The following is a 27,489-nucleotide window of genomic DNA, read 5'->3' as shown; positions in this document are numbered from 1 at the left end:
ACATTTGGAACCCATGTGGAACTAGGTCTAATGTAACACATTGGATGTGAACTTGGCTATCAGAAAGCCATGAGTAAACTGAATTACAATTATAATATAGTAAATCTCCCATACCAACACAACTCAAATTGCCAACACTCAAACAGTAATAACTCTACCTATGAAAAGGCAACATTACAAATATTACACCAGGCCCTAAAACACCAATACACCTCCCAGGGCTGGTGCTTCCATTAGGAAACTAGGTGGTCACCTACAGCGCTAACATTTTGGGGATGGCGAAATCATATCAGCATCCCAGAGGGGTCCTGTGCCAGAGTCAATACTGCCAAAAAAGGGAGCACTGTGCTGGAACTGCTGTCGAGGTAATAGGGGAAGGGGGGTACATTACTGAAGTTCACCTAGGGTGCCAAATTCTTTCATTGGCCCTAACACCTCCTACTAAAAAAACAAAACAAGCCAGGCTACTATAGATCCTTACACAGAAACTACACGTTAACAAAATAGATTACCTTTGCCACATGTGCAGAACACAGACAGACCCTCACCAAATACAGAATAAAGTGACCATAAAGTATAAATGGAAACAATCAGACAAAAACTGAACTGAGAACAGCAACAAGCTAGACTCTGTATGCAAGGCAACAATGGAAAAACAGAAACAGCAATCATAATAATAACACCTTATCAATAAAAAGAATAAATATTTCAAAACATCCAATAATTAAAATCTCAAATACAAATTTTTGAAAATTTTCCAAACACTAATAAAATATTTAAAATCAGCAGACACATCTAATAACACCCAATAATTAAAGCTAATAAGGATTAAAAAAACACCCTCTTCTCTCCATATCTGGAAACATTTGATTTCCAGTCACCCTGAGATTTTTGTGGATTAATGGGGGGGGGGGGGTTATGGCACATAAACTTTCTCCTCTCTCACATACATACACTCTCCAGCACACACACACACACACACACACACACACTCTCTCTCTCCCCCCCCCACACATACACTCTCTCCCATACACTCCCACACTCATGCTCTCTCTCTCTCTCTTTCTCACTCTCCCCCTCACACACATGCCTTCTGTCCCCCACACAAATGCTTTCACACACATACACACTCTCTCTGTCCCCCCTATAGATGTTCTCACACAGACATGCTTACACACACACATACATGTGCTCTCTCACCCCCACACATATAGTCTCCACCCATCAAATACATACATGTTCCCTCAGCTGCAGCCTCCTCTTTGAATCCCTGGGCCAACAGGAGGTCTCTTCTCTCTTTTGTATGAGGGACAGCCACTGCTCCTTTCTTCAGTTGCATGGGTCCAACTGCCATTGCTCTGGCTCCTCTCTTGGCTGCATGGGCCTGAGTACTTCTTCTTTGGCTCCTCTCCTCAGCCAGGAGGGCCCTGCTGCCTCTGCTCTGGCTCCTCTCTTCTGCCGCGCAGACCATGTCACCATTGCTGTGGCTCTTCAGGTGGATGGGTCCGGCCATCACTCCTCCATGTCTTCATTTTGTCCGGGGGGCCCGGTCACTGTTCCAGTTCCTCTGATCCACATAGGCCCATCCAAAGTTTCCCTGCAGAGCCCATGCTTCCAGCTGCAGTGATTGAGCCTCCTTCTTTCCACTTGCGCAGGCCCATGACACATTTCCTCTTCCAGCCTGTGGGTAGGAAGGAGGAGATCCAATCGCCACAATCCTGCCACCAGAAAAGTCCAGGATTGCTTCCACATTTGAAAAGGGTTGGCGGAAGCACCAGGCTGCCACCCCCAAACCTGTGGTGTTCTAGGAAGCCACCTAGTTTGCCCGGTGCTTCCACCAGTTCTGGAGTAACCACAGTTAAAACTCATTCTTCAATTAGCATGACAAGGCCAGATGACTTGGACAATAGCCTTGCTGGTTTTGGTGGCTTTGTGTATTATTGTAACACATTGAGAGGTACCTGGGTGTTGGATTAAGAGCAGGTCTTATGAAAATCAAGGAGGAAGATGACAAGGCCTGAAATTGCCTACCAGTGGAAGTAATGGAGACCAGTACATTAATAGATTCTGGGACTGCTTGGGACTGAAATAGAGGGCTGGGGCAGATTTATCAATAGGTAGAGTAAGCAAGCTGTTACATTTGGCCAACTGCAGGTCAGCACCATGACTGGCCTCCTTCACAGCAGGAATGCCGCCGACTATTAAGCGCCATCGAAGCAGTGCGGAACACGTGGAATGCTGTCATGTGGCTCCTCTCCTAGCTCCTCTACGTGCACACATGCCCGACACTCTGACAGTTAAAGGACAGTTGGTAGGAACTCAGCCTTGGCCTCTTCTGACAGCATAGCAATGCCAAAGCAACAGGTCCTCCTGCAAGCCTTGTCTGCAGTGCGTGTTGCTTCTCTTCATGTTCCTGCTGCCTTCCTGTGTTCCAGTCCTTGTCTCTGCTTCCTGGTTCGTAGCCTTGTCTGTCCTGTCCTGTTTCCAGCCTTCCTAGCCCTTGTCCTTGCCTAGTTCCTGTCTCCTCTCTCTGTTCCCCCTCGGCCTTGTTGGTTCTGTTAGTCCTCAGCTTGACCTTCTGGTCCTGACCCTTGCCTTCTATCCTGATGTTGCCTAATTGCCACCTGCCCTGACCACTGTCTGGACCTGAAATTGCCTGATTGCCATCTGCTCTGACCCTCAGCCAGCTTTCTCTCAGAGACCCTCACTTAAGTCCTGCCGGCTCCTGGAATCCAAGGCCTCAACCTGCAGGGACCAGTGTTGGTAAGGTGAAGCCCAGCTCTAGTAATTTTCTGAATGAGTTTGCCTGCTATCAGAATGGGCCTAGTGGGTTCTCCCGTGAGGTTGCGTCAACCACGCCACAGCCAAGAGCTCACATACCATGTCACAAGTACCTATGGATCACTATCCTTGTAAGGCAGCCACATTGCTGTGTAAGTTCCTGTGGCATCCTGTGGGAGGTGGGAGGGAGGTCAGCCGGCTGTCCACATACCTAAGGGCAGCCAGGCATATAAATCCACCACTGTGGAAGGCAGTAGCAGGAAAGGGGTTAAAGGAGCAGGTAAACGACATTGGGTGGGGGAGAACTGGTGTTGTCTTGCCTATAAGTGTTGTATGCTTAACTAACCAAAGTGAAAGAATCTCATTAGGCACACTGAATGGACCAATCTGGTCTTTTCCTGCTATCATTTACTCTGTTACTATATTAAACAATATATCAAACCTCACATGGCCATGGTTTGGCAAAAATGCCCATGTCAGGGATCTTTGAAAATGTTATGTAGAAGCATACGGCAGAATAAGACCATACAGCCTATCTAGTCTGCCTATCCATATGCAACTGTTCAGCTCTACAATCCCTACCACTCCCTCAGAGATCCTGTGTGTTTATCCCATGCTTTCTTGTGTGACGACCCTTAGGGATTATCATGATATGGCCCTAGTCTTGAACTCTGCGAGCTAGGATAGGAAAAGTAGTGGAGGGAGGGGCGGGGGGGCACTATTCAGAACAGCTCCTCCACTGACGTTGCTGGAATGACCTGTGTGGCATTAACATTAGGAGTTAGAGAGAGTGGGGAGCGTTTTTCTTGAGTTGTTTTCCCCTGCTTGGATTTCACAGCCTGGGCCAATACCTTAGTGGAAAGGGGATCAGAGCCTGCCTTGGTACTGGCTCTGTATTTTGAGACTTTTGGATGAGTTTGGGTTTTTTTTGCCAATCTTATGCAGTCCTTTTTGCGAGAGCCCTGGTACCCCTAGCTGGAGGAATTTGGGGGTCTCCACCAGTTAGGTTAGATCAGGTGGTAGGGAAGATCTGCTGCAGAGGAGTTCTACATTTGTGCCCTTTTTCTGAAGATTTTTTTTTTCTGAGTTCCCAGGAGGAAGTTTGTGGCCACCTTTCCTGCCTGAAGAGGGGACATTTAATAGAGAAACGCTGGGTTCCCTGCTACTGAACTTTTCCTAAGAAAAATCTCATTGATACAACCGAAGAGGGGAAGTGTGAGAAGATCTAAAATTCTATTCTGAGGACGTCCAACTGGAGTCTTCATTCTGGGAAAGAGATGCACTTCAGGGAGACTGTGCAAAGACAGTTATCCTTTTTTTGCCATCAGTATTTTTGGAAGGGGTTTTCCGTCCGTTGCAAACCTTGCTGGTCTAAGCCACGGAGAGAGTTTCCCTGCTCAATACTGAGAGACACCAATTGTAGAACTGTAAATTCTTTCTTGCGCCAAGAACTGATGTGAACAGTGCCGAGCTGCTATTTAAAAACTCTGACAGTAAAGATTTATTTTTGGACACTCAACCTGAGCCTCCAGTCTTTTGTGGCCCTCGCATCCTATAAGACTGACAGAGACCTGTTACCACCACCCAGTGGCGGACTCACGATGTCGGACCGGCCCGGGTATTCGCCGCCCAGGCCGGCCCAGGACACGTCACGTGGTCTGGTCGAGCGCGGCTCCGTCACGGCCGCGCCCGGCCAGACCACGTGACCGGAGCGATCGGCCCACCGGGGGATGCCCGATCCCCCGATAGGCTAATCCGCCCCTGCCGCCACCCCCACCGGGGCAAAAACTAAAGAGTTACCCCAAAGTTAAAAGGATTGGCCCCGGGACCCTCATATGTCATTGCCCTCCTGGCCCTTAAACCATAGAGGGGGTTACTCTTGAACTCAGATACTGTCTTTGCCTCTACCGCCTTCCTTGAGAGGCTGTTCCATGCCTCCATCACCCTCTCTCTAAATACATATTTCCTTAGCTCACTCGTTTGATAAAAGGCTGCCAAAGTAGAGAACCAAAAAGGCGAAAAATGGGCAACGCTTCCACCAGGGTGCTTCTCCTTTTCCTTCCATCCTAATTATCATGGCTGGATTTAACGTCTGGCCACCCACAGACGAGGCGCAGAGCCTGCTCGATGCTTTCCATACCGATGCCATGAGCTTGCAGGAGCTCCCAGACGTTGTTTGGCTAGAGTCACGGTCCTTCGTTGCCCTTCGTGGCATATAATATCCAACAGCCCCCCTTTCAAACAAGGGAAGTATGAAGAACGTGACTTGTGTTAATCGAACCCTTTTTGAGTCTGTTCTCATGCGTCAGGGCCACAAAATCTGTATTTCCTTTGGTTTCTTTTTTTTTTCCCTCTCTTTTATTTCATTTCATGTTGTTTGCATGATGTGGCGCACACTAAAACCATTTAGCGGGCACGGGACCATTTAGTGTGTGTTAAATGGTTCTGGCATGCGGTTATAATAAATAAAAAAACTAAAATGCAGAAATGAGGTGAAACAAACATTTTTTTTTTGTTTTTGTTTTATTCATTTGAAAACAACACGAAACGAGACAACACGTCACTGATGTTTTCATGTGGTTTTCAAACACCAGCACGACCCTAATGGAACTTATTTTTCTGAACCATTTAAGTCTAATTTAATTTTGTTTCACTTTAAACACCCCCACCCCTATAATAATTTCATGCAGATAATATGAGATAATAGTTGCGTTTGTTTTTTTTTGCATTTCATACATTTTTAAAGGCATCTTCTGGAGCCTGATTTCTTTTGGCCTTCTTTTATATTTGCTAAAGGCGTTGGGTAAAAGCTTTCTATACTCATTAAAACCGATGGGCTTTAGTGTCTGCTCCTTCTGTTAGGAGCTTGGTAAGTGGGCGCACGGCCAGTGCCGCTGTCCTCTGGAAATAAACATGACTCCGTTGTGTATCAGCATGTTGTTTCTTTCTTTATAATACATCACAGGGCCCCATTGTACAGTGCACCAATGGGGGACTCAAAATCACAAAAATAGCGAAACTCTTAACAAATACGGCAACATCAGACTAGAAGTGCAGAGAGCACACACCAGAAGACTATCGTTTGCACGCCCCCTCCCCCTACAAACCCCAAGTCAGACATCTCAAAGACCAGACGAGTGGAAGGAAATATGTCAAGGTAATATACAAGAAGATTTTACAATATCCACTGTTAAATGGAGACTAACTTTCTATAGAAATAGTGCTTTGTGATATAATATCGTAACTTGGCATGGGGAAATCATTTCAGAGTCATTTCTGGCTTATCTATTCAATAGTTTAGGGATGTGCTAAAAGATATTTACGAAGGGCGCTTCAATAGTACAATGTGAATCTGAGGTAGGTGCCTTTCTTTATGTTTACCTTTGGTAATTGCTTTGTCATTTTTAAAATTACTATTCAATATTGTCTATTTACCTCTTTTTTTCTAGAATTACACATTGCAAAAATTTTAATTGGATTTCAGCGTCACAGTGACTAAGGGTAACATTTCCAAGCTAGGAGGCCGATATACTAAGCTGTGAATAACATAGCTGTTATTGTGCATTAATTATCATGCAATAACGGCTCATGCAAATTGCATGCAAATGAGTTCACAGGTAAATTTCATGCATTAAATTTCTTGTGTTAACATAGCCATTATCACAAAAAAAAAAAAAAAAAAAGAGCCACACCTTCCCGAGGCATTACGATTCTTGGGATAATGGACCCACATTATTAGAAATAATAGCTGCATTGATATTTATGCATTTTAATTGCGTTAGTTTGCTATTTGAACATAAGTGATGAGCTGATTTACATAATCATACAGCTCATTTTCTAGTTTTGCATAGATGTTGCGTCAAAGTTTGTGATAGTTAATACATGCTAAGGTGGAAATTATGGAAAATATGCAAAATTCACAAATGGAATAGCACACGTTAGTTGCCATATTAGGGCACGTTAATGTATGTGCGAGCTCTGGCACTGGTTAGTATATCGGCCTATAAGTATGCCATCGTGAAATGGCAGAAATGCAATCCCAGCTATAAAGTGCTGACTCAGGATAGAGCCAGTGCCCAGGATATAAAGTGCTGACTCATGACAGAGCTAGCACTGCTGCTGTAGGTTCCGGGCAAGTGTTGCGGCACATGGGACCTGCGTTCAGATCCCATGTTCAGCAGGGCTAGTTGAGCCTGGCGGCTCCTACCAGCCAGACTGGGATTAAGGTTGTGCCTCAGTGGAGGCGTCCCTCTAGCTTGCTTGTGTCAACAAGGGCTGCTATAGCTGCCTGGCCTTGGCTTCTGGGGAGGGTTGAAGATGGAGGGCAATAAAAGGGCAAGGCAAAGAAAAAAATAAATACATTTTGGTCTGGTAGCTTATTACCCACCTATTAGCATATACTGAAGATTTAAATGTCAAGCACTATTGGTTGAAAAATAGTCACCATTTGTTTGTACATTCTAGAGAAGAAGGCAATACATTTTTCTCTGATTACGGACACTTTGCTGTGAGCAAAAGGTTCCTGCTCTCATGGTACACCCAAGAGAGCCAGCTGCTGCAGCCTAAGGCCGCAGCCCATCCATCTGTGTCTGAAAAATGAAAATAAATAGCAGGTACCGTGATGAAGCCTGTAATAAATATTTTAGTAAATGCGTATAATCATTTTTTGGGGGGGGGGGGGGGGAAACCATTCACGGCGCTCTTTTCTCCTGCGACCACAGGAGGACAAACCCTGGCTGTGAACAGGGCCCTGGCGGCCGGACGCGACGCATGTCTGTAAACAAGCTCGGTCATCATAATTACGAATTTTAACAATGCAACCAAAAAAGCACCGGCCAACCGTCCGCACAACCCGTGCCAGGTCTTGGAAAACATTTCTGGGCCCTGTTTAAGAGAAGGACGTCATCCATTCTACAAGGCCTGGCACCAAGAATTCCTTTTGAAAACAGAGTCCTGTGTCTAGATTGGTAGCAGGACCGTTGCAGCGCCTGCTTAGGGAAATATATCGCAAGAATTCTTGCCCTGCACAGAGAAGCAGTAATTAAATATGAGATAAATGCTTAAATATAACATATATGTACACTGAAAATATTCATACTGGAATAACATTTTTTCCCATGTCCATTTGCTCTACATACAATCAAGTCATCATGGTCAATGCTTTTCTTCTCTTTTACTCTAACTAAATTGTATGTTTGCAGTAATTTATACTGACTGCTGGCCCAGCTGTAGGGGACCAGAAAAGGTGGGGATGTCGCAGGTCTTTGGTTACTCTGAAATACCATTTGAGAAACCGTCTGCTGGATTTCAGAGCTGGGAAAGTTTGAGATTGGGGCCTGACGTTTCGCTCACCCATGGGCTTTTTAAAATAAAGAAGGCAGCAACCAAGGAATTCAGCCTGGAGTGTAGGGAAGGACTGCCATCTCCATCCTGGCGTCACTGATAGTGCAGGGGTGGCAGGAAAGGAGCAGTATCGAGGGGGGCCCTGAGGAGTCTCCCTCAAGAAGAGCAAAAGCCTTGAAAAACATTGTATGTGAAATATAAACAGGAAGACAATACTTTCAGAAAACAAAGGAAACAAATGTTTTCTGTGGTTTGTGGCCAGTTTATTCTTTGGTTATTTTTCTTTCTCTTCTCTGCCTTTCATTTCAGTCTTTCCTCCTCTAGCATTTTGGCCATTCTTTCTTCTTCTGGGGTTGTCTTTGAGCAGGTTCTGTCCACCTAGCGTCTGTGCCTGGTCTATCCTTTTCTTTCCCTCTCCAGTAACTGTCTCCTCCTCCTCGTCCTCATGTTGGTCTCCCTCTCCTCCTGTCTTGCCATTTTCTAGTCACAGTCCTGCTATCCCCTTCCTCTCACAGCCCATCCCTGCCCCGGTCCCCTGGTCCCCCGGCCCCTTCTCTGATTACTGTTGGGCGGCATTTGGAGCTCCGTTCTGGTAGGAGGAGTGCCAGAGGGGTGAAGTGCGGTAGGGGAAGGGATTTATGAGGATGCGAGGGGATGGGGGATTGAGTTCTCTCGTTGGCATCAACTCCATCAGGCACTTTACTTTCTCACTGTTGATCACTTGCAGCTGGAACGGGCCTATTGTAACTTTCAGATAATAATATGAAGAACATAAGGGCATTTCATATGATGTCATACTCTTTAGGCCCAGAATTCCATTTAGGCGAAGTAGGCATGCGCATAAGGGTGCCAACCTTGCGGGGGGGTCCACTTCTGGCAACCACAATGGTGCAGCCCTCCCAATGTATGATGAGGCTCCCTCCCCCCACCCCCGCTCTGCTGGAAGTTCAGTAGTGCGCCCTCCCTCCCCCCTAGGGGGGGGGGGTTACCATGTCTGTAACTCTGCCTCTGGATATGCAACAATGAAGCAGGGGACTACACTATGAACCAATGTAAACAAATACATTTCATGAATATTCATTTTGGATATTCTGAAAAGCCATCTGGCTGGGACAATTTTGTAAACCACTGCCACCTAGGCCAGATTTATTAAAGTACTGGTATTCACTTCCAGTCCTCACAGGCCACAAATGGGTGAAGTTTTCAGGATATCCCTAATGAATATACATGACAGAAATTTGCATATAATGGAGGCATATTCATGCACATCTAGCTCATGCATATTCATTGAGGAAATTCCTGAATGGTGGTGGTGGTGGGGGGGAGGGGGGGTGTCTTGAGGGCTGGGTTGAAAACCACTGTCCTAGACCAGAGGGTCTCAACCCAGTCCTCAAGAGCCTCCCAGCCGGCCCTGGTTTTCAGTATAATCAGTTGTGGTTGTTGAAAAGTGCTGCCTTACATCACACTGGGGGTCTGCACCCAGAATGTTATGGTCGATGTGCGTCATACCCCACCTAATCATCAACTGTTATGCACACAATAATGTACAAACGAAGAGCCAGATTCATTAAGTCTTTTCTCCCATTTTGTGATTATCGGTCAAACCCTTAGTGAATCAGGTACTATGTCACGCAGTTACAGATTCCTGAACCAGAACATTACAAGCTGACTCCAATGTCACCTAGGAGTGGCTGATCCAGCCTTGGTTTTATCCCTTCTTAAGCCTAGAGGTGTAGGCCTACTTTTTTTGGAGGAAGTTCAGACACATAGTCGTGCATACAATGAGACAAAACCTAAGACTGTCCCAGGTGACATGGTATCAGCATTTAACCCTGTAGGTGTGACCCAACCCCTAGCTCTTAGTGGTGCTGCTTCTTCTCACCCTCTCTATTGTCATGTATTCAAATGAAATATGGCGTAATCCCAATGATTCAGGAGTTTCAGCTGCCTTTCTCCTAGGCTCACCCACTCTCCCCTTTACACTGCACTAAGTTTTCATTGGAACTGTATTCCTGTGTGTCGTAAATCCTTGATATTTGTTGGCAACACACTTTGTCGCTTCCTGCACACTCATTCAATAAGAGAAGCTGCTGCAATGAACCCCCCCTACGGACATCTGTCCGTAGGGGAGGTTCATTGCAGCAGGGAAATGGAGAGCCCAAACTGACTTGGATAAGGAGCAATATCCTACAAGTGCTCCAGCTTCCACGGCTGGCAGCTGGGATGCAGCAGGAATAAACTGGGCAGACTGGATGGGCCCAATTGCTTTTCATCTGCCGTCATCTTCTACTTTGCTATGAAGAGCAAAACCACATCTTCTGGTGAGATTTCTTTCCCTTCCAAAGGCTGGTCCAGTTTAGAATCGCTCTTTAAATCAGGGACACTGCGGGCGCTATTTGCACTTTTTCTGAAGGACAAAGTCTCCCTCCAAGCATATTTGTAAAGGACAAGAGCTGCTGGTACCATAAGGCTCCTTAGGTCTGGCTGACAAAACAAATAGTCGGCTTTTACATTACTGCTGAGAGATTGCCTCTGTTTTAAGAGAATTTAGCAGGCGTTGCATCTTGAAATATAAAAACTAATCATTAAAGTGCACGCTAAAGAACACAGCTGCTGATTATGTGGGTGACTGAGCACCCATAAAAATATTTTTCAGAATGACCCCACTTTCCCAGAACTGTGAGCCATAAGTTCCTCCCTGTTCCCTTCCCTGTTGGCCCCTTCAGAGAGTGGGACAAAAAGGACATGAGCGGGCGATACACTTTCTGTCCACTCTGAGGCTGACCCATGAGGTCTTGGGCTGTCATTCAACGCTGTGGGGCTGGTGGGCTCTAAGGCTAGGTCAGTCGGCACCGTGGGTCTGGTGGGGCCTCAGGCTATGTCAGGTCAGAGCTGCGGGTTCGGCTGGCAGAGGCTTGGACCATGGGGGTAGGCGTGCTCAGGCTGCACCAGTCAGCCCCTCGGTACCAGCCGATGTAATATTCTGTGCATTAATACCGTGCGCTGAAATTCAGCGCACAATGCACAAATTAACAATTTTTTTAAACTCCCGATAACGCATCAGGATTTAAAATGTGCATGTGATGAGTTAAAATGTGCGTTCAGCACAGGCCTGAATGCACATTTTTAACTCACAAGGAGAGGGAGGTTGAGGGAACTGCCACCAGAACAGTCGATGACAGCCCCATGGCAAAAAAAAAAAAGGTGGTTTTCTCTCAGGCCAGCCAAATAGCCAGGTAAATTCAGACTTATCTGTCTATCTGGCCATGGTTAGCTGCTGCCACTTACCCAGCCTTGGGAAACATTTTTTTTTGGTTTTACCTGTCCATCCCCAGATAGCAACGCTGGAAATTTTACTCCGCCTCTGAGCCAGGCATAAAGTTTCCAGCGTTAAAAAAAAAGCATTTTCAGTCACTATGCCTTTCTGCATTGGGAGGGCACACTTAATGCTCTCATTTGCATGGTATTTCCATGCCAGGGCGCTAAGCAGTGCTCACATTTTTTGAACGCTTATTTTGTGAGCGTAAAACACCCGGCTGTACTGGCGGCAAGGTTCATGCTTGCAAAATGAGCGTTGAAGAGCAGGTAAAACCTTTCTGCGTCGACCTGTCAGGCAGGGTCAGTAACTCGCAGCGTTAGGTGGGTCCCTCTCATTTCCTTCATCAATGAAAAAATGAGGATCAGGCGAGAGGAGAAGGCTCTCTGCACAAGGCTGGGACCTGGAAAGGCCTAGAACTGATGCATGCCAGCTTTCATAACATGCATTTCACTACCTAAATCTTTACCTTTCGAGATGATTGTGTAAAATGTCCCTTAAGCAAAGGCTGGGAGCATCGCTGAAACACGTGTGATCATCTTCTGACATCAAACATGAGCTGCCTCTCTAAATAGAAATTTCAAAATTGGCAACTCAAATATTCCCTGAAGGCGTCCAGCACAAAAATATAGTACTGAGAGAGAGAGAAACTGTAACCTGGTCAGCATCGTCGCATTTGTCATGGTTTGAAGGTTCGCTTCTGGGTATGACACTTCTGGCCTGTAACCGCCGCGCCCCTCCAGGTCTCTGACAGGCCCAGTATGGACGGAGAGTAACACAGAATCGGAGTATGGTGCTGGAAGACACCTTTCCTGCTGCCCCTTCACAAGTTTTTTCTTAAAAAATATTATTATTACCATTATTTTTTATGGTCAGTTCCATCGACTCGCTCAAAATTCCAGTAGAGTCATAGCACACAACAGTATCCCCATAAATGGCCTCGTTGTGACTGTGCATTAAAGTATTTTAACGCAGTATCGCAGAATGTTGTCTGATTAAATCACAAATACATATATATATATATATATATATATATATATAAATTTTTCTCTACTCTTCTTAACAGAGCAGTTTTAATATTCTCTTATGGGATAGGAGCAATAAGAAGGGAGCAACTTGGTTTGGCTGAGGTCAGTGGTCTAGTGACAAGTTGGATGATGATTATAGGGTATCTTGGATCCTTCAAAGCTTAGTGAAATGCAAATAAAATCTTACAGAACATGGGGACAGGCTTAATTCAAAGTTAAGCATATACCGTTTCCTATTTAATATCAACTGCTTTCAAGCTGTGTTAAATTTAGCATTAAAAAAAAAAAGGCCTAAGTTTTTTCCTTTTGTTTTTTCGGTTCAGCTGGCTCCTTTGGGTTTCTTGCTCCATTGGAACCAGAGGCCTTTATTCAGAGTTACCTGGGTGATTTGTTTACCCCCCAATTTTATATCCTTTCCTAACTTACTTCAGTCAGGTTACTGCACTGACGGACTTCGGCTGGGTGGGTGCGGCCCATGCAGCGGGGGATTCTTCCAGAGCCCTGCAATCACAGCCTTTAAATCCGGCACTAAGCATCGCCATTGCGCAACATTGTTAATGCTGCCTCCAGGGCATCCACCAACCCGAGCTTGGAACTGGGTCCAAGACCCTGCACACAACCCTACCCGGCACTGCCACTCAGCCACCAGGCCAACCTAATACTTCCTTGTAAGAAGAGCATTAATCATCTACCATCAGTAAATGCTAGGCCAGGCTCTAAGCCATCGCCGAAATGGACATTGACAATCACCAATATACCCATAAACTAAATTTAACAAAATTAAACTTTTTCTTGAAAAATATACACATTTTGCTTTTCAACTAAATTGACATTCCTTGCCCTGAACAAGTCCTCATGACGTGCTCAACTAGTGCAATTCTGAAATATAGTCGATCTTTTACAATTCTGCCTGTGAGTTTTTTTGGTAATTATTTTCGTTCAGCAAATGTTTGAGCTGAAAGGGCGGCTTGGTTTTAGCAGCATGGGTTACAGGCCAAAGTGAGCCCAATGGCCGGCTCTCTCTGGCAAACTGAGACTAGCCTGCACGTTCCTTGGGTTTGCTAGCATGGGCTCCTTGGCCTGCTCGTCAGCTTATCATCAGGTGCCTTGCCCTGTTTGGCACATCAATCATTTCAGCATTTCTGGCCAGTGTTGATAAATACTTCCCTTATTAATAGCTTAGTGCAGCTAAAAAGAATCAGTTGTAACTCAAATTGCACCCACACTATCCTTCACATAAACAGAGTATGATTGACCATGATTGCTGGGTTCAAAGCTGGCTTCTGGTGACAATCTGGGATGACAATTACTGAATTCAGGTTGAAACCTTTAATGGAACTACCCTGAAGAGAAACCATAATTAATTAGAAGGTATGATTCTGAACACTGGATTTTAAGAGATAGGAAATATTTAACGATAGCCCAGGTAGCCTTCACATTCTAGCCAAATGGTTAGGTTAATGACAAGCAGACGTTCTTGATTCCTACTCTGGCGAGTAGTCCAACTCATCGTTTGCAATCAAGGCATCCGGTTTCTCTTTGTGTTTTCCTTTGCTTTTCGGTTTGGTACCCGTCCGACTGTTCTCCTTTGCATCCGGCATCTGCTGGTAACGGAATCCCTTTTCATCGGGAGCACCCCAGTCCCGGTCGTTCTCCTCTTCCGGCGCGTAGGAAAAACCATCCTCCGTGGAAAAGGGGTCATCCACGTCGTAGCTCTGGTACGTGCTCTGGTGCAGCACCTCCTCTCTGGCACTGATCTCCAGCGTGCTGTTCCACATCCCATAGCCGAAATAGATCAGAAGGCCTGCAGTGGAAAACACACCAAGCTTTTTACATGGTAAATGGTTCTAGATCAGTAGCATTTTGGTTAAGCAAAGGAACAAATGCATTGCATGCACCAGTAAAGCACATACAATCCATCAACAGAATAATCACCATCATCATCAAGTGCCATCTTCAATCTGAAAGTGGACAGCTATGGTGCATCATTTCTCTCTCTGCTCAGCTTTCCTTTGTTCACATTTACAGATCTTGACCATTTTTGAAAGCTGTCACCCTGGGACCGCTCTCTTTTCCTCAGTCTATCATTTATTTATTTATTTAAAAATCATGCCCTTCCATACTAATTTAGCCATCTCTGAGTACATAACCAGCAAATTTCATTTTCCTTTTGACCAGATTTTCTGTCAGGGACTTTCCACCCCTCCCCCATCATCTCATGCACCCTTTCATTTCAAATCAAATCCTTCCCCCTAATCTTCACAATTCTTTGGTAGCACATTCTAGTCTCGTCACATAGGCCAATATTCTGCATAATTTGGAGCTGTACAAGAAAGCACATGCAAGTGTCTATGGGACAGAACTAACCAACCATTCCTAGAACTGACCCAAATCTTCTTTTGTAGCATAGGAGAAAACAGTGCTGTGAGCAGAATCTCTCCAGATATTCAGCCACACAGAAGACTCAGGAATTCTGCAGAACAGAGGCCATAATTTGTCTTAACTCTTCATAATTTTTACCCAACCGTTTTGATTTGATGTTGTCAATATTGTTTGAACTGATACAATTTATTTGATGCTGATATTCTGTTGTGGTTTCTTTTCTCTGTGTGAAGGACCTAAACATTTGCATGTGGCTCCCCTCAATAAACTCACTTGAGAGTGGCAATTTTCTTTTCTGATGTATGTTGTGATTCAAGATGGACAGTTTTTAAGTGCATTACAAAAAAATCATATTTTTCTTGACCTATGATTATTATTCATTGCTCGAGGAGTTGTGAGACCTCCAGTGGCATGGAGACGCTGCTCAAACTTTGAATGTTTGAGCAGCAAAGGTTATGTTTAGGGATATTGTGCATGACCGTGGTGATTCTCTGCCAGGGCATGCTGGTGCACCAGCTCGGAACCTTTTTGATCTTGTTCCTTTTCTCCATTGGGAAGAAGTGGAACGTGGATGTTGCCATTGCACCCAATCTGGTACCTTTTTTATTTAGAAAATTACCACTAAGCAGTGGGGCTATTTTTAGTGACTGGTAAACAGAGCTCCTCTGCGTCTGCCGCTGTTTAACATCTCTCGTTTCTATTGGGCAGGTTGTCCCAGTCCGGACTGAATTTTGCAGTGTCAGATTTTCCTCAGTTTAGTGTTTAATCATGTGGATCTTCTCTGTAATACTGTTCTACCACATGTCAGCACAGAAAGCTGAGGAGCTTTTCTTTGTGGTTTGCATTTAGAAATGCACCCCAGGCTCTCTCTTTCTGGTTTGCCTTGTGAGTGTTGGAATCTGCTATGCTGATGGGAGGAGCAAGCTGTTAGAGAACTGCTCCTCCAGAGGGGAGGAGTTAGCAATCTGATGTGCTCAGCTCCTGAAGTGGGAGGAGTGAGCACTCTGTTGTAAATCTGCTGCTGGAAACTCCTGTTGGGGAAGGAGGCAGCAATCTGTTATGAGTCGCCGTTAGCAATCAGTTAAGGACTGGCTCCCATAGAAGGAGGAGTTTAGCAATCTGATATGCTCCGTAGGTGGAACTAGTAATTTTGTTCTGATGTAGACTGCTGAGTTGGCAATCTGTACCAGTGGAGTGATCCTTTTGTCTTGGTTGCTCCAGCGGAGTGCTAGAAAGGGTACTCAGCTGGAAAGGAATGTAAATAGGTGAATCCTTGGGCCGATGGCAGATGACAGCGCCCCCAGGAGGATATCCTGAGAGGGACCACTGGCTAGGCTTGGGTATGGAGACAGACACAGATAGTTCTTTTATTAGACAGGTTAGTAGAACCACCAGAGGTGGCAGTAGTGAGCTGATATGCCCGGCAGGGCTGAAGTCCCTCAGATACTGGAACTGCGATCCCAGGGTTGCTGAGCTGGAGAAACTATAGATAGTGAGTAGACAGGGTATGCTGTATACATAGGGGTAGATTTTCAAATAGCGTGAATTGGCTTACTTTTGCTGGCGCATCAGGCGCAAGCAAAAGTAAGCTGGATTTTAGTAGATACGCGCGGAGCCGCGCGTATCTGCTAAAAACCTGGATTGGCGCGCGCAAGGCTATTGATTTTGTATAGCCAGCGCGCGCCGAGCCGCGCAGCCTACCCCCGTTCCCTCCGAGGCCGCTCCGAAATCGGAGCGGCCTCGGAGGGAACTTCCTTTTGCCCTCCCCTCACCTTCCCCTCCCTTCCCCTACCTAACCCACCCACCCGGCCCTGTCTAAGCCCCCCCCTTACCTTTGTCGGGGGATTTACGCCTCCCAGAGGGAGGCGTAAATCCCCGCGCGCCAGCGGGCCTCCTGCGCGCCGGGACGCGACCTGGGGACGGGTACGGAGGGCGTGGCCACGCCCCCGGACCGCCCCGGGCCGTAGCCACGCCCCCATACCCGCCCCCAAAACACTGCCGACACGCCCCCTAAACGCCGCGACGATCGGGCCCGCCCCCGACACGCCCTGACACGCCCACCTCAGAAAACCCCGGGACTTACGCGAGTCCCGGGGCTCTGTGCGCGCCGGTAGGCCTATGTAAAATAGGCCTACCGGTGAGCAGGGCTCTTAAAATCCGCCCCATAGCTAGTAGTAGATAACAAACTCACATAGGTTCTTAAGGAGGCTCAGTAGCTGGAAAGAGTTAGGCCCTCGAGGAGCGAGTACCTGGTTCCAGGGAAAGCTCTGAGAGAGCGGTGGTAACTCATGAATGTCTGTATCTGTGATAGCTTCTAGACAGTAGAGAATCTTCAGAGTATTTAGGAACATGGGCCCTCTAGGAGCGAGTACCAGTTCCTATCTGTAATCTGAAATAGTAACTCACAATGTCTGTAACCGCGATCGCTTCCAGGCAATAGAGAATCTTCAGAGGGTTTAGGAACATGGGCCTTCGAGGAGCAAGCATCGGTTCCTATCTGCAATCTGAAATAGTAACTCCCAAATGTCTGTACCTGTGATAGCTTCTAGACAGTAGAGAATCTTCAGAGTATGTAGGAACATGGGTCCTCGAGGAGCGAGTACCGGTTCCTATCTGCAATCTGAAATAGAGAAAATAGGGCGAGGCCCCCGAGGAGTGGGTACCCCTGGTAAGTCCGAGGAGGCAGAGTAGCTTGGACGAATCCATAGCGAGTCCGAATCAAAGTCCGAATTCATGTCCTGATTTGTAGTCCTTGCTAACTCAATCTGTTAGCAAAAGTGAAGACCTTTTATGTTGGAAGCGGATGACGTCAATACAGGGGGACGCCCCTGAGGTTCGCGCCCTTGCTGGTACATACTTCGGAGCGTGCGTGCACACGCGCCCTATGTCATCAGAAACATGGTGGATCCGCAGCGTCGAGCCGGCCCGGGGACGCCAGGGAGAAGCGGCATGGAGACGCCGCGGCAGCAAGCCGTCCATCAGGCCCAGAGGGAGTCGCCACAGAGGTAGAGAGGGTGGAGTGAGGGCGAAGAGCAGCCACGAACGCAACAGTGAGTCACTGGAGGCAGAGAACTGGAAGAGCTGAGCTGTTCTGCCTTGGACTTTCAAACGCTGGAAAATTGCTGTACCTGGTGGGAGTCGCTGCGATACCAACACCAACCAGCAAAGTGCCCAAAACCTAGAACATGGTACAGAAGCCTTCAGGAAATGAAACTCTTCTCACCAAATCCAGTGGAGCACAGGATTTGGTGAAAGAGGTAACGGTGGTGGGGCCGCTTGGCAATTGTTGCGTTCGTGCCTCTTCTCGTCCCTCGCTCCACCCTCTATACCTTGGGAGCGAGTCCCTTCGGCTCTGATGGACAGTTGCAGCCGCGGCTTCTCTCTGCCTCTTGGTCCCGGTGTCCCCGGGCTGGCTTGATGCTACGGATCCGCCATGTTCCTGATGACATAAGGGCGCACACGCGCGCTCGCTCCAGACTTGTACCAGCAAGGACGCGAACCTCGGGGGCATCCCCCCGTAGTGTCGTCATCAATTTCCACTTTAAAAGGTCTTTGTTTGCTAACCTCTAACGAGTTAGCAAGGAACTCCAACTGGACTTGCTTCGGCAGTCCACGATACTTGCAACAACGATCCGAGTCAGCCCGGGGAATCCATCCCCACTGCTCGGCCTTTTCAAACTTACCAGGAGTACCCGCTCCACGGGGGCTCCGCTCTCTATTCTTGATTTCAGATTGCCGGAATACTCAGAAGACTCCTTATTGCCTGGAGGCGATCGCGGACGTGAACACAGTGAGTTCTATCGTACATAGGAATCGGTACTCGCTCCACGAGGGCCTACATTCCTATAGCTCTGAAGACTCCCTTCCGTCCAAGACATTATCGCAGGTACGGAGATCGTTAGATTGGCAAGATTGCAGATAGGAACCAGTACTTGCTCCATGAGGGCCTATGTTCCTAGAATCGTTTACAGACTCTCTTCTATGCTAGAAGCCATTTCATATACATCTATTGTGAGTTCTTATTACAGACTGTGTAGAAGAACCAGTGCTCGCCTACGGCTCCTGTTCCTGAATATACTGAAGACTCTCTGTGGCATAGAGATCATTGCAGACATCTACTATTGTGAGTGTACCATCTTGTATCCAGTATACCCTGTCTACTCACTCCTTCTAGTCTCTCTCTACAGCTCAGCGACCCAGAGATTACATTCCAGTATCAGAAGGACTTCATTCATACCGGACACCTCGACTCTCTACTGCCACCTCTGGTGGTCCAGCTTCCAGCTTAATAAAGAACTATTTGTGTTTACTTCATATTCTAGCTTAGCCGGTGGTTCCTCTCAGGATCTCCTCCTGGGGGTGCTGTCATCTGCCATTGGCCCAGGGATTCACCATTTCCTCCTAGTGGCCATTCCTTACACTAATATCACTCTGTGGGAGTCAACCACTACAGACCACTAACACCGCTCACGGAAGTATTATATAGACAACTACCTTCTCTTTCTTTGGGGCTTACCAGCAGCCTATATATAACAGATTGCTACTCTGTAGCAGAGGCATGGTAGATTGCTATCTCAGTAGTGAAGTACAATATCCTATTATTAGCTCCTCTCCTCAGAGAATATCATAGAACAGATTGCCAACTCCTCTTCCCTAGGGAGTTGGTCCAGAACAGCTTGCTACCTTCCTTTCTTACAGGAACATCTAACAGTAGTTCGCTATAGATTACTAACTCTGCCCTCCTGGCGGGGTCAGCACCACAGATAGCTAACTCCTCGCTTCTGGAGGAGCAGATCATGACAGATTGCTACTCCTCCTCCTTTCAAGAGAAAAGCAGAACAGTTGTTACTCCGCCCTCCTGGCGGGGTGAGTGACAGCAGAGTGCTGAGTCCTCCCCCTGGAGGAGGAGAGCACTAACAGATTGCTAGTCTTTCCCTCTGGAGGAGAAGAGCGCTAACAGCAATAGTGATCATAATCTGATCGAATTTGAATTAATGGCTGGAAGGAGGACAGTAAGCAAATCCACGGCTCTCGTGCTAAACTTTCAGAAGGGAAACTTTGATAAAATGAGAAAAATAGTTAGAAAAAAATTGAAAAGAGCAGCTATAAAGGTAAAAAGTGTGCAAGAGGCATGGTCATTGTTAAAAAATACCATCCTAGAAGCACAGTCCAGATGTATTCCACACATTAAGAAAGGTGGAAATAAGGCAAAACGATCACCGGCATAGTTAAAAGGGGAGGTGAAAGAAGCTATTTTAGCCAAAAGATCTTCATTCTAAAATTTGAAGAAGGATCCAGCAGAATAAAATAGGATAATGCATAAGCGTTGGCAAGTTAAATGTAAGACATTGATAAGACAGGCTAAGAGAGAATTTGAAAAGAAGTTGGCTACAGAGACAAAAACTCACAGTAAAAAAACTTAAAAAATATATCCGAAGCAGAAAGCCTGTGAAGGAGTCAGTTGGACCGTTAGATGATCGAGGGGTTAAAGGGGCACTTAGAGAAGATAAGGCCATCATGGAAAGATGACATGATTTTTTTTTGCTTCAGTGTTTACTGAAGAGGATGTTGCAGAGATACCCATATTGGAGAAGGTTTTCATGGGTAATGATTCAGATGGACTGAACCAAATCATGGTGAACCTAGAAGATGTGGTAGGCCTGATTGACAAACTAAAGAGTAGTAAATCCCCTGGACTGGATGGTATACACCCCAGAGTTCTGAAGGAACTAAAAAATGAAATTTCAGACCTATTAGTAAAAATTTGTAACCTGTCATTAAAATCATCCATTGTACCTGAAGACTGGAGGGTGGCTAATGTAACCCCAATATTTAAAAAGGGCTCCAGGTGCGATCCGGGAAACTACAGACCAGTTAGCCTGACTTCAGTGCCAGGAAAATAGTGGAAAGTGTTCTAAATATCAAAATCATAGAACATATAGAAAGACATGGTTTAATGGAACAAAGTCAGCATGGCTTTACCCAAGGCAAGTCTTGCTTCACAAATCTGCTTCACTTTTTTGAAGGGGTTAATAAACATGTGGATAAAAGTGAACTGGTAGATGTGATATATTTGGATTTTCATAAGGCGTTTGACAAGGTTCCTCATGAGAGGCTTCTAGGAAAAGTAAAAAAACATGGGATAGGTGGCGATGTCCTTTTGTGGATTACAAACTGGCTAAAAGACAGGAAACAGAGAGTAGGATTAAATGGGCAATTTTCTCAGTGGAAGGGAGTGGACAGTGGAGTGCCTCAGGGATCTGTATTGGGACCCGTACTTTTCAATATATTTATAAATGATCTGGAAATAAATACGATGAGTGAGATAATCAAATTTGCAGATGATACAAAATTGTTCAGAGTAGTTAAATCACAAATGGATTGTGATAAATTACAGGAAGACCTTCTGAGACTGGAAAATTGGGCATCCAAATGGCAGATGAAATTTAATGTGGATAAGTGCAAGGTGATGAATATAGGGAAAAATAACCCTTGCTATAGTTACACAATGTTGGGTTCCATATTAGGAGTTACCACCCAAGAAAGATCTGGGCGTCATAGTGGATAACACATTGAAATTATCGGCTCAGTGTGCTACAGCAGTCAAGAAAGCAAACAGAATGTTGGGAATTATTAGGAAGGGAATGGTGAATAAAATGGAAAATGTCATAATGCCTCTATCGCTCCATGGTGAGACCACACCTTGAATACTGTGTACAGTTCTGGTTGCCGCATCTCAAAAAAGATATTGTTGCAATGGAGAAGGTACAGAGAAGGGCAACCAAAATGATAAAGGGAATGGAACAGCTGCCCTATGAGGAAAGACTAAAGAGGTTAGGACTTTTCAGCTTGGAGAAGAGACGGCTGAGGGGGGATATGATAGAGGTGTTTAAAATCATGAGAGGTCTAGAACGGGTAGATGTGAATCGGTTATTTACTCTTTCGGATAATAGAAAGACTAGGGGGCACTCCATGAAGTTATCATGTGGCACATTTAAAACTAATTGGAGAAAGTTCTTTTTCACTCAATGCACAATTAAACTCTGGAATTTGTTGCCAGAGGATGTGGTTAGTGCAGTTGGTGTAGCTGTGTTTAAAAAAGGATTGGATAAGTTCTTGGAGGAGAAGTTCATTACCTGCTATTAATTAAGTTGACTTAGAAAATAGCCACTGCTATTACTAGAAACAGTAGCATGGAATAGACTTAGTGTTTGGGTACTTGCCAGGTTCTTATGGCCTGGATTGGCCACTGTTAGAAACAGGATGCTGGGCTTGATGGACCCTTGGTCTGACCCAGTATGGCATGTTCTTATGTTCTCATGTTCTTATTACAGCCGCCAACAAGAGTTATCGAAGAGACACCAGAGGCAGACAAGAACCAGGAATCTCCCTAAGTGTGTTTTGCCACTGGCTTCCTTTGGGGCCTCAAGTGAGCAGTTGTAATAAAGATTGGGATTTTTTTGTTTTATATTTTATTAAGACTTATGAGATGCCCATTTTCCTTGGAAACTTTTACCTCAGAACTAAATCATGATCAGGTATCCCGCATCTCAAATTAAAAGGAACTCCCGCCTCTATAGATTATATACACAAGAGTCAAGGGCTCCTTTGGATCTTGGATCATTCCAATCTCTTGAGGCATCCAATTCACATAACTGGAATTCCTGAACTGTTTCAGCTGGCTGCTTACTCAGCATTCCCTGTTTTTGTTTTTCTTTTAATAAAACTAGGATGTGCCTGATCATAATTTCCTTATCATCAGTCCTGATTTTCTCACAGTCTACTTATCTGGCTTTAAATAAGATTGCTTTTTAAGTCCAAGAGACTACAGTCTTATTATAGACAAGATACTAACCAATGTTTCCTAGGTGTGCACTCTTTTTGTTAAAAATTATCAAGCTGCCAATGCTCTGTTTTCAAGGAACACTGCAGAAATGTTACCAGATCTGTTTTAGGAGGACAATATTCATAAATGTTATAGATAAGTAATGCTGAAATACCAGGACATCCATTTGGGGGAGTCTATTGTCATCAGCCATGATAGTGAAGCTCAAATAATTTCTGCATTGCTTCAGAGTCCTGAGTTGGAAAATATTTCTTGTTTCTTAAAATAATTCAGAATTGTATTAGTATACATGTCTGGGACTGGCATCACTACTTACTTAAAGTCAAATTAGTCTGGCCATGGCTGATGCCCAGAATTCATCTTCTGAATTGGAAACTCTTTTCATTGAAGCAAAAAAAAAAAAAAAAAAAGCAGGCCTTATGCAGCCCCCATCCACATCTAGCAGATGCCTTACGGAATTAATCGGATATAGAGAGCACCCTATGCAATAGTTGTGCATTATGGACCGTTTTTGGATGGTTCAAGGAACTGAAGAGAGTACATTATACTTAGGGACCTTCGTTTTCAGATTTTATTTTATTGTTCCCTGGAATTTATCAATGTTTATTATAGTGAACAAACACGGGAGAAAAATCAGTGGAAAAATAAGAGTCTTTTATTTTCCAGTTGAGTTCTGTGCTCAAAGAATAATGCAGACATTTTCACTATCCTACTTTCAGAAACCACGGGGGAACATCTTTACCTAGTATTTATTTAATTTATATTCTGCTTTTCAAATATCTAACAATATAATAAATACTATTAAACAATTTCCAAGATAAAAAACAATAGAGTAAAGATTACAAAAACATTGTAAAATACATTTAAATAGCGAAACAATAATAGGACAATGGAAAATCCAAAATATTAAAACCCAATGCTTACCCCATAATATCAATATTTTCTACAACTAACATCAAACATGATTTAAAGCTATTAGGCACTAGGACACCTCCAAAATTACAGAGGTACCAAAACTCTGGTCTTCTGACATTTAGACCTGAGAAAAGGTCTGTCTGAGAAGCCAAGATGATGCAACTCTGGGGCCAGAAGCAACTTTTCAGAGGAGGGCTGTAGACTCGTAAGAAGACATGTACTTTACATTTTATATGCGTAGGTAACAAATGCTCGCGTCTTTATAGGCTGCGATACCCTTTAAAGGACCAACGAGAAAAGATAGGTTGTAGTGCATGAGTTTTCGAGACTGCCTAGGTCCCTTCTTCAGATCAATTTGAACAGTGCGAATATTTTGATTTCATAACCTACCAAACACAAAGAATGGACCTATAAAGTCCCAAAACCTAATATGCAATCATTTCCATATTTATAGGGACCTTTGTTTTCAATATTTATTTTTTTTTACCTGAAAATTTATCAGTGTTTACTACAATAAGAAAGAAAATGATACCCAGAACAATGACAAGTCATTTTTTTTTCCCCACTGATTTCTCTCATTTTTTTTTGTTTTTGTTGTTATAAATACTGATAAATTCCAGGGAAAAATAAAACAAACCTGAAAATGAAGGCTGCTACATATTTAAGACCTTTTTAATAGTCCAATAAATGTTATCACAACCTTAAAAATATCCTTCCCTTCTTTCTGAGATCAATATGACAAGAGCTGTTTTAGGCCTGGATTCATCATGGTGAATCCAGTGAAAACGGGGGGGGCGGGAGGGCCTGTGAAAGCCGGCAGCCTTCGTACCACCGCGGTGTTTTCGTTGCCGGCTTTCGCACCCAATAGCGCCACCGTGAAAGGTGGTGCTATTGGGCGCGCTACTGGCGACGATAACGTTGCTTACCTTATCGCCGCCAGCGAAGACACCACCGAGTACGCCTCCTCACCGCCCCGACTCCTCCCCTCGCCACCCCGACTCCGCCCCCAGCATGCTATCGCGTGCGATAGTGGCTTATCGCACGCGATAAGCGTTTGAAAATGACCCCCTTAATCTGTTAACACCTAAGCACAAACATTTTGAGTAAAAGGGACAAACTGGTACATTCTGATTGATTCATTGAAACAAGATCATCAGCTAAAAAAGCTTAAATGACATTCATGAAATAAAAGCTAGAAACTGATTGACCTTAACATAAGACAGTAGGCCACAGCAAAAAAAACAAAAAGACCAGCTAGCCTATGTAGTCTGCTCAGTATTTCCTCTCCATACTGCTAAGGATACATCCTGGCTGCCAGCCTTACAGCGTGATCACTTCGAGAATACCACTCCATATCAGAGACATGCTTTCATTTGAAAATGACAGAGAAACAACAATTACATTTGTTTTATTCTGCTGCATTTTCAAAACAAAAGAAAAACAACATTTTGTTTGTTTCTTCATTTTTGTGCTCGTTAAATGGTTTTAGTGCAAACTAAAATGAGAAAACAAAATGAAATGAAAAAAAAAAATCGATACAACAAAACAAATTCCCTCTGCACATGCAAACTCCTTATCCAAGATAGTTTTTGGCACCTTCCTGTTATATACCTACTCTTTTGGGTATATAAACATGCATGATCCCCTATTTAATTTACGCAAGGCACTCCTCCCTGCGCATGTCTAACCACATAGCTTTATAATAATCTAAATAGCTACCAACATTGATGTGGCCAGTGCCCAAACATCCAGCCTCTTAGGACCATGTGGTCTTTCTGTAGGGTTCCTACACCACCAACCTGCTACACTGACCCGGTTGACGCGAGGAGTGCGTAGCCTGCCAGACAGACCTAGCTGCATGAGCCCCTATGTTCCTGCTAGAAAGTTTAGTTTTTACTGTTCCAGCAGCCTGCCTGATTCAACTGTGAGTTCAATTCTATCATCACAACCTGATCTACATACCTATCAATATTAGTGTAGATGTTTCCCGAATATCTGGCCTTCCAGCTCCCCTATGTAGTGTGCCAGAGATCTGACTATGGCAGCACTTGCGTTTCCATTACAATTTCTAATTAGTAGGTATAGTATTTGTAGGAACCTCTTGCCGCCTTTTTCACATAAAGTTAAGCATCTTATGTTGTTATATTTTTATTTACATTGCTTTTTCTGATTTTTAGGCTATCATGTTTTTGTTTTATTTATATATTGTTATATTTTTATCTTTAGTTGTATTACGCTATGATATTATTTGGATTTATACATCACCCGTAAATAAAATAAAGGCACCATAGATTTTTATTCCTGCAGCTTCCATCATGGAAATCTAAAAAAAACAGACAACATGGCAGAAGCAAACTTTGAGCACAATGATCAATTATACAGTATCAATGTGCAAAGGCACTTTTTTTTAAGGTATACAATACTGCTCTACGATTACATTGTCCAAATTTATCTAAGTGGATTCATGACCCCATGCTGTTCCTCTCTGCATGGCATGTCTCCAGTCTGTAAATTTCATCAGATCTTGTTCCTGCTTTCACACAAGACAAGTGAGACAGGGTGGATCGGTTCCAGGATCTCACCAGTTGAAGGTATGTTGGCTAGTTCAATGGTACCAAATTTCCCTGTTTTCATCCCGCCTTCCCTCTTCCTTTTCCACGCTGTCCCAGGAATCACCAAGAGTTGCAAGGACCCCTCCCACTCTACTTTTTTTTTTTCCTTTTGCTGAGACTCACATAAAACGAACTGCACTGGATTAATAACCCCACAGTTACCAGAGAGCAGCCTTTATTGGTCTTTCTGCTCAATTCATTTTCCTTGGTCAGTTATGAATATTAAACATCCATGAACAGAGTGCCGGAGGGAGCCCTGAAGCTCACAGAGGCAGGATGGGCTGACGGCAGAATTCTGCTCATGCAAACTTAATGAACCGTCAAGTCCCGAACACGCAGGCCAATTAATTGCCTTATGATGCATTCCGCCAAGCTCTTTTCTGCTGCAGGTTCTGCCTAGCTCAACAGGAAGACTTAGAAAACTGAGAGAAAATGCACATCGAAATAAAAGATACAGTTACAGCTAAAGTTTTTGATCTTCGATTTGAATTATTATAGATCAGTGCGCAGCAGTCTCTTCACGAGCATGTTCATGTTTTTAGAGAGCTTATATGTTGTAATTTAAACGCTGAAAAGTCAATGGCAAAAGGAAGCAAAAAAAAAAAAAAAAATCACCCTAAGAACAGAAACACATAAAAGATAGGATCAAATGTACATGTAATTGGGTCAGTACAAAATGTAGGGACTATCAGTTGTACTGTGGGGGGGAATCGTGAATAAGATTATCCCCGGTTCTTATAATCATTAAGTGCCATTTCTCACCACCGCTTCATTTTGGCAGATATCTGCTTCAGGGTAGCCGTGGCCTGTTGCTTGAATAAGTGTTTTTTGTGATTTTATTTTTCCTGCACAATCGTAGAGCCAGTCCAGGGCTGCTCTGCTGCGCTCGTGTGCAGAAATGGGGGCCGGGACGATGGCGGTGGCTCAGAGAAGCTTTGATCGCCGGTTTGGCTTTTCCCCACCTGGGCTTATCAGCTTCTTCAGTCCCGGGAAGCGTTGAACTTTTATTTACTTATTCGGGGGGGGGGGGGGGGGGGCGACTTTCAAAGCCATTTACCCGGGCCTGACCGAAACCAGCTCCCCCTTCTGCCTGGCTAAAACCGTAACAGGGGATTGGACGGAAGCTCGCTCTGAGCGCGGGTTGAGGAGGAGCTTTCCCTCCGCCCGTTTCTGAGATGGCGTCACCCAAAAACTGCACCCGGAGGAGCGCTGCTCAGATGCCTCCCCACAGGCCTCCGAACATACCCCTGCGAAAAGGGAAGTGTC

General features: G+C 44.8%; 1 protein-coding gene across 1 annotated transcript in view; it reads right to left on the bottom strand.

Moving 5' to 3' along the window:
* Window positions 1-9,439: 9,439 nt before the first annotated feature.
* Window positions 9,440-27,489, bottom strand: part of SLC7A14 (solute carrier family 7 member 14) — an 80,404-nt gene continuing 62,354 nt past the window's right edge. The window contains exon 8 of the mRNA XM_029616469.1: window positions 9,440-14,272. Coding sequence (XP_029472329.1) covers window positions 13,953-14,272 — 320 coding nt within the window. The 3' untranslated portion in view covers window positions 9,440-13,952. The remainder of the gene's footprint in view (window positions 14,273-27,489) is intronic.

Source organism: Rhinatrema bivittatum, chromosome 9 (genome assembly GCF_901001135.1).
Source record: "Rhinatrema bivittatum chromosome 9, aRhiBiv1.1, whole genome shotgun sequence".
Lineage (NCBI taxonomy): Eukaryota > Metazoa > Chordata > Amphibia > Gymnophiona > Rhinatrematidae > Rhinatrema > Rhinatrema bivittatum.
This window is presented reverse-complemented; position numbering and strand designations above follow the sequence as displayed.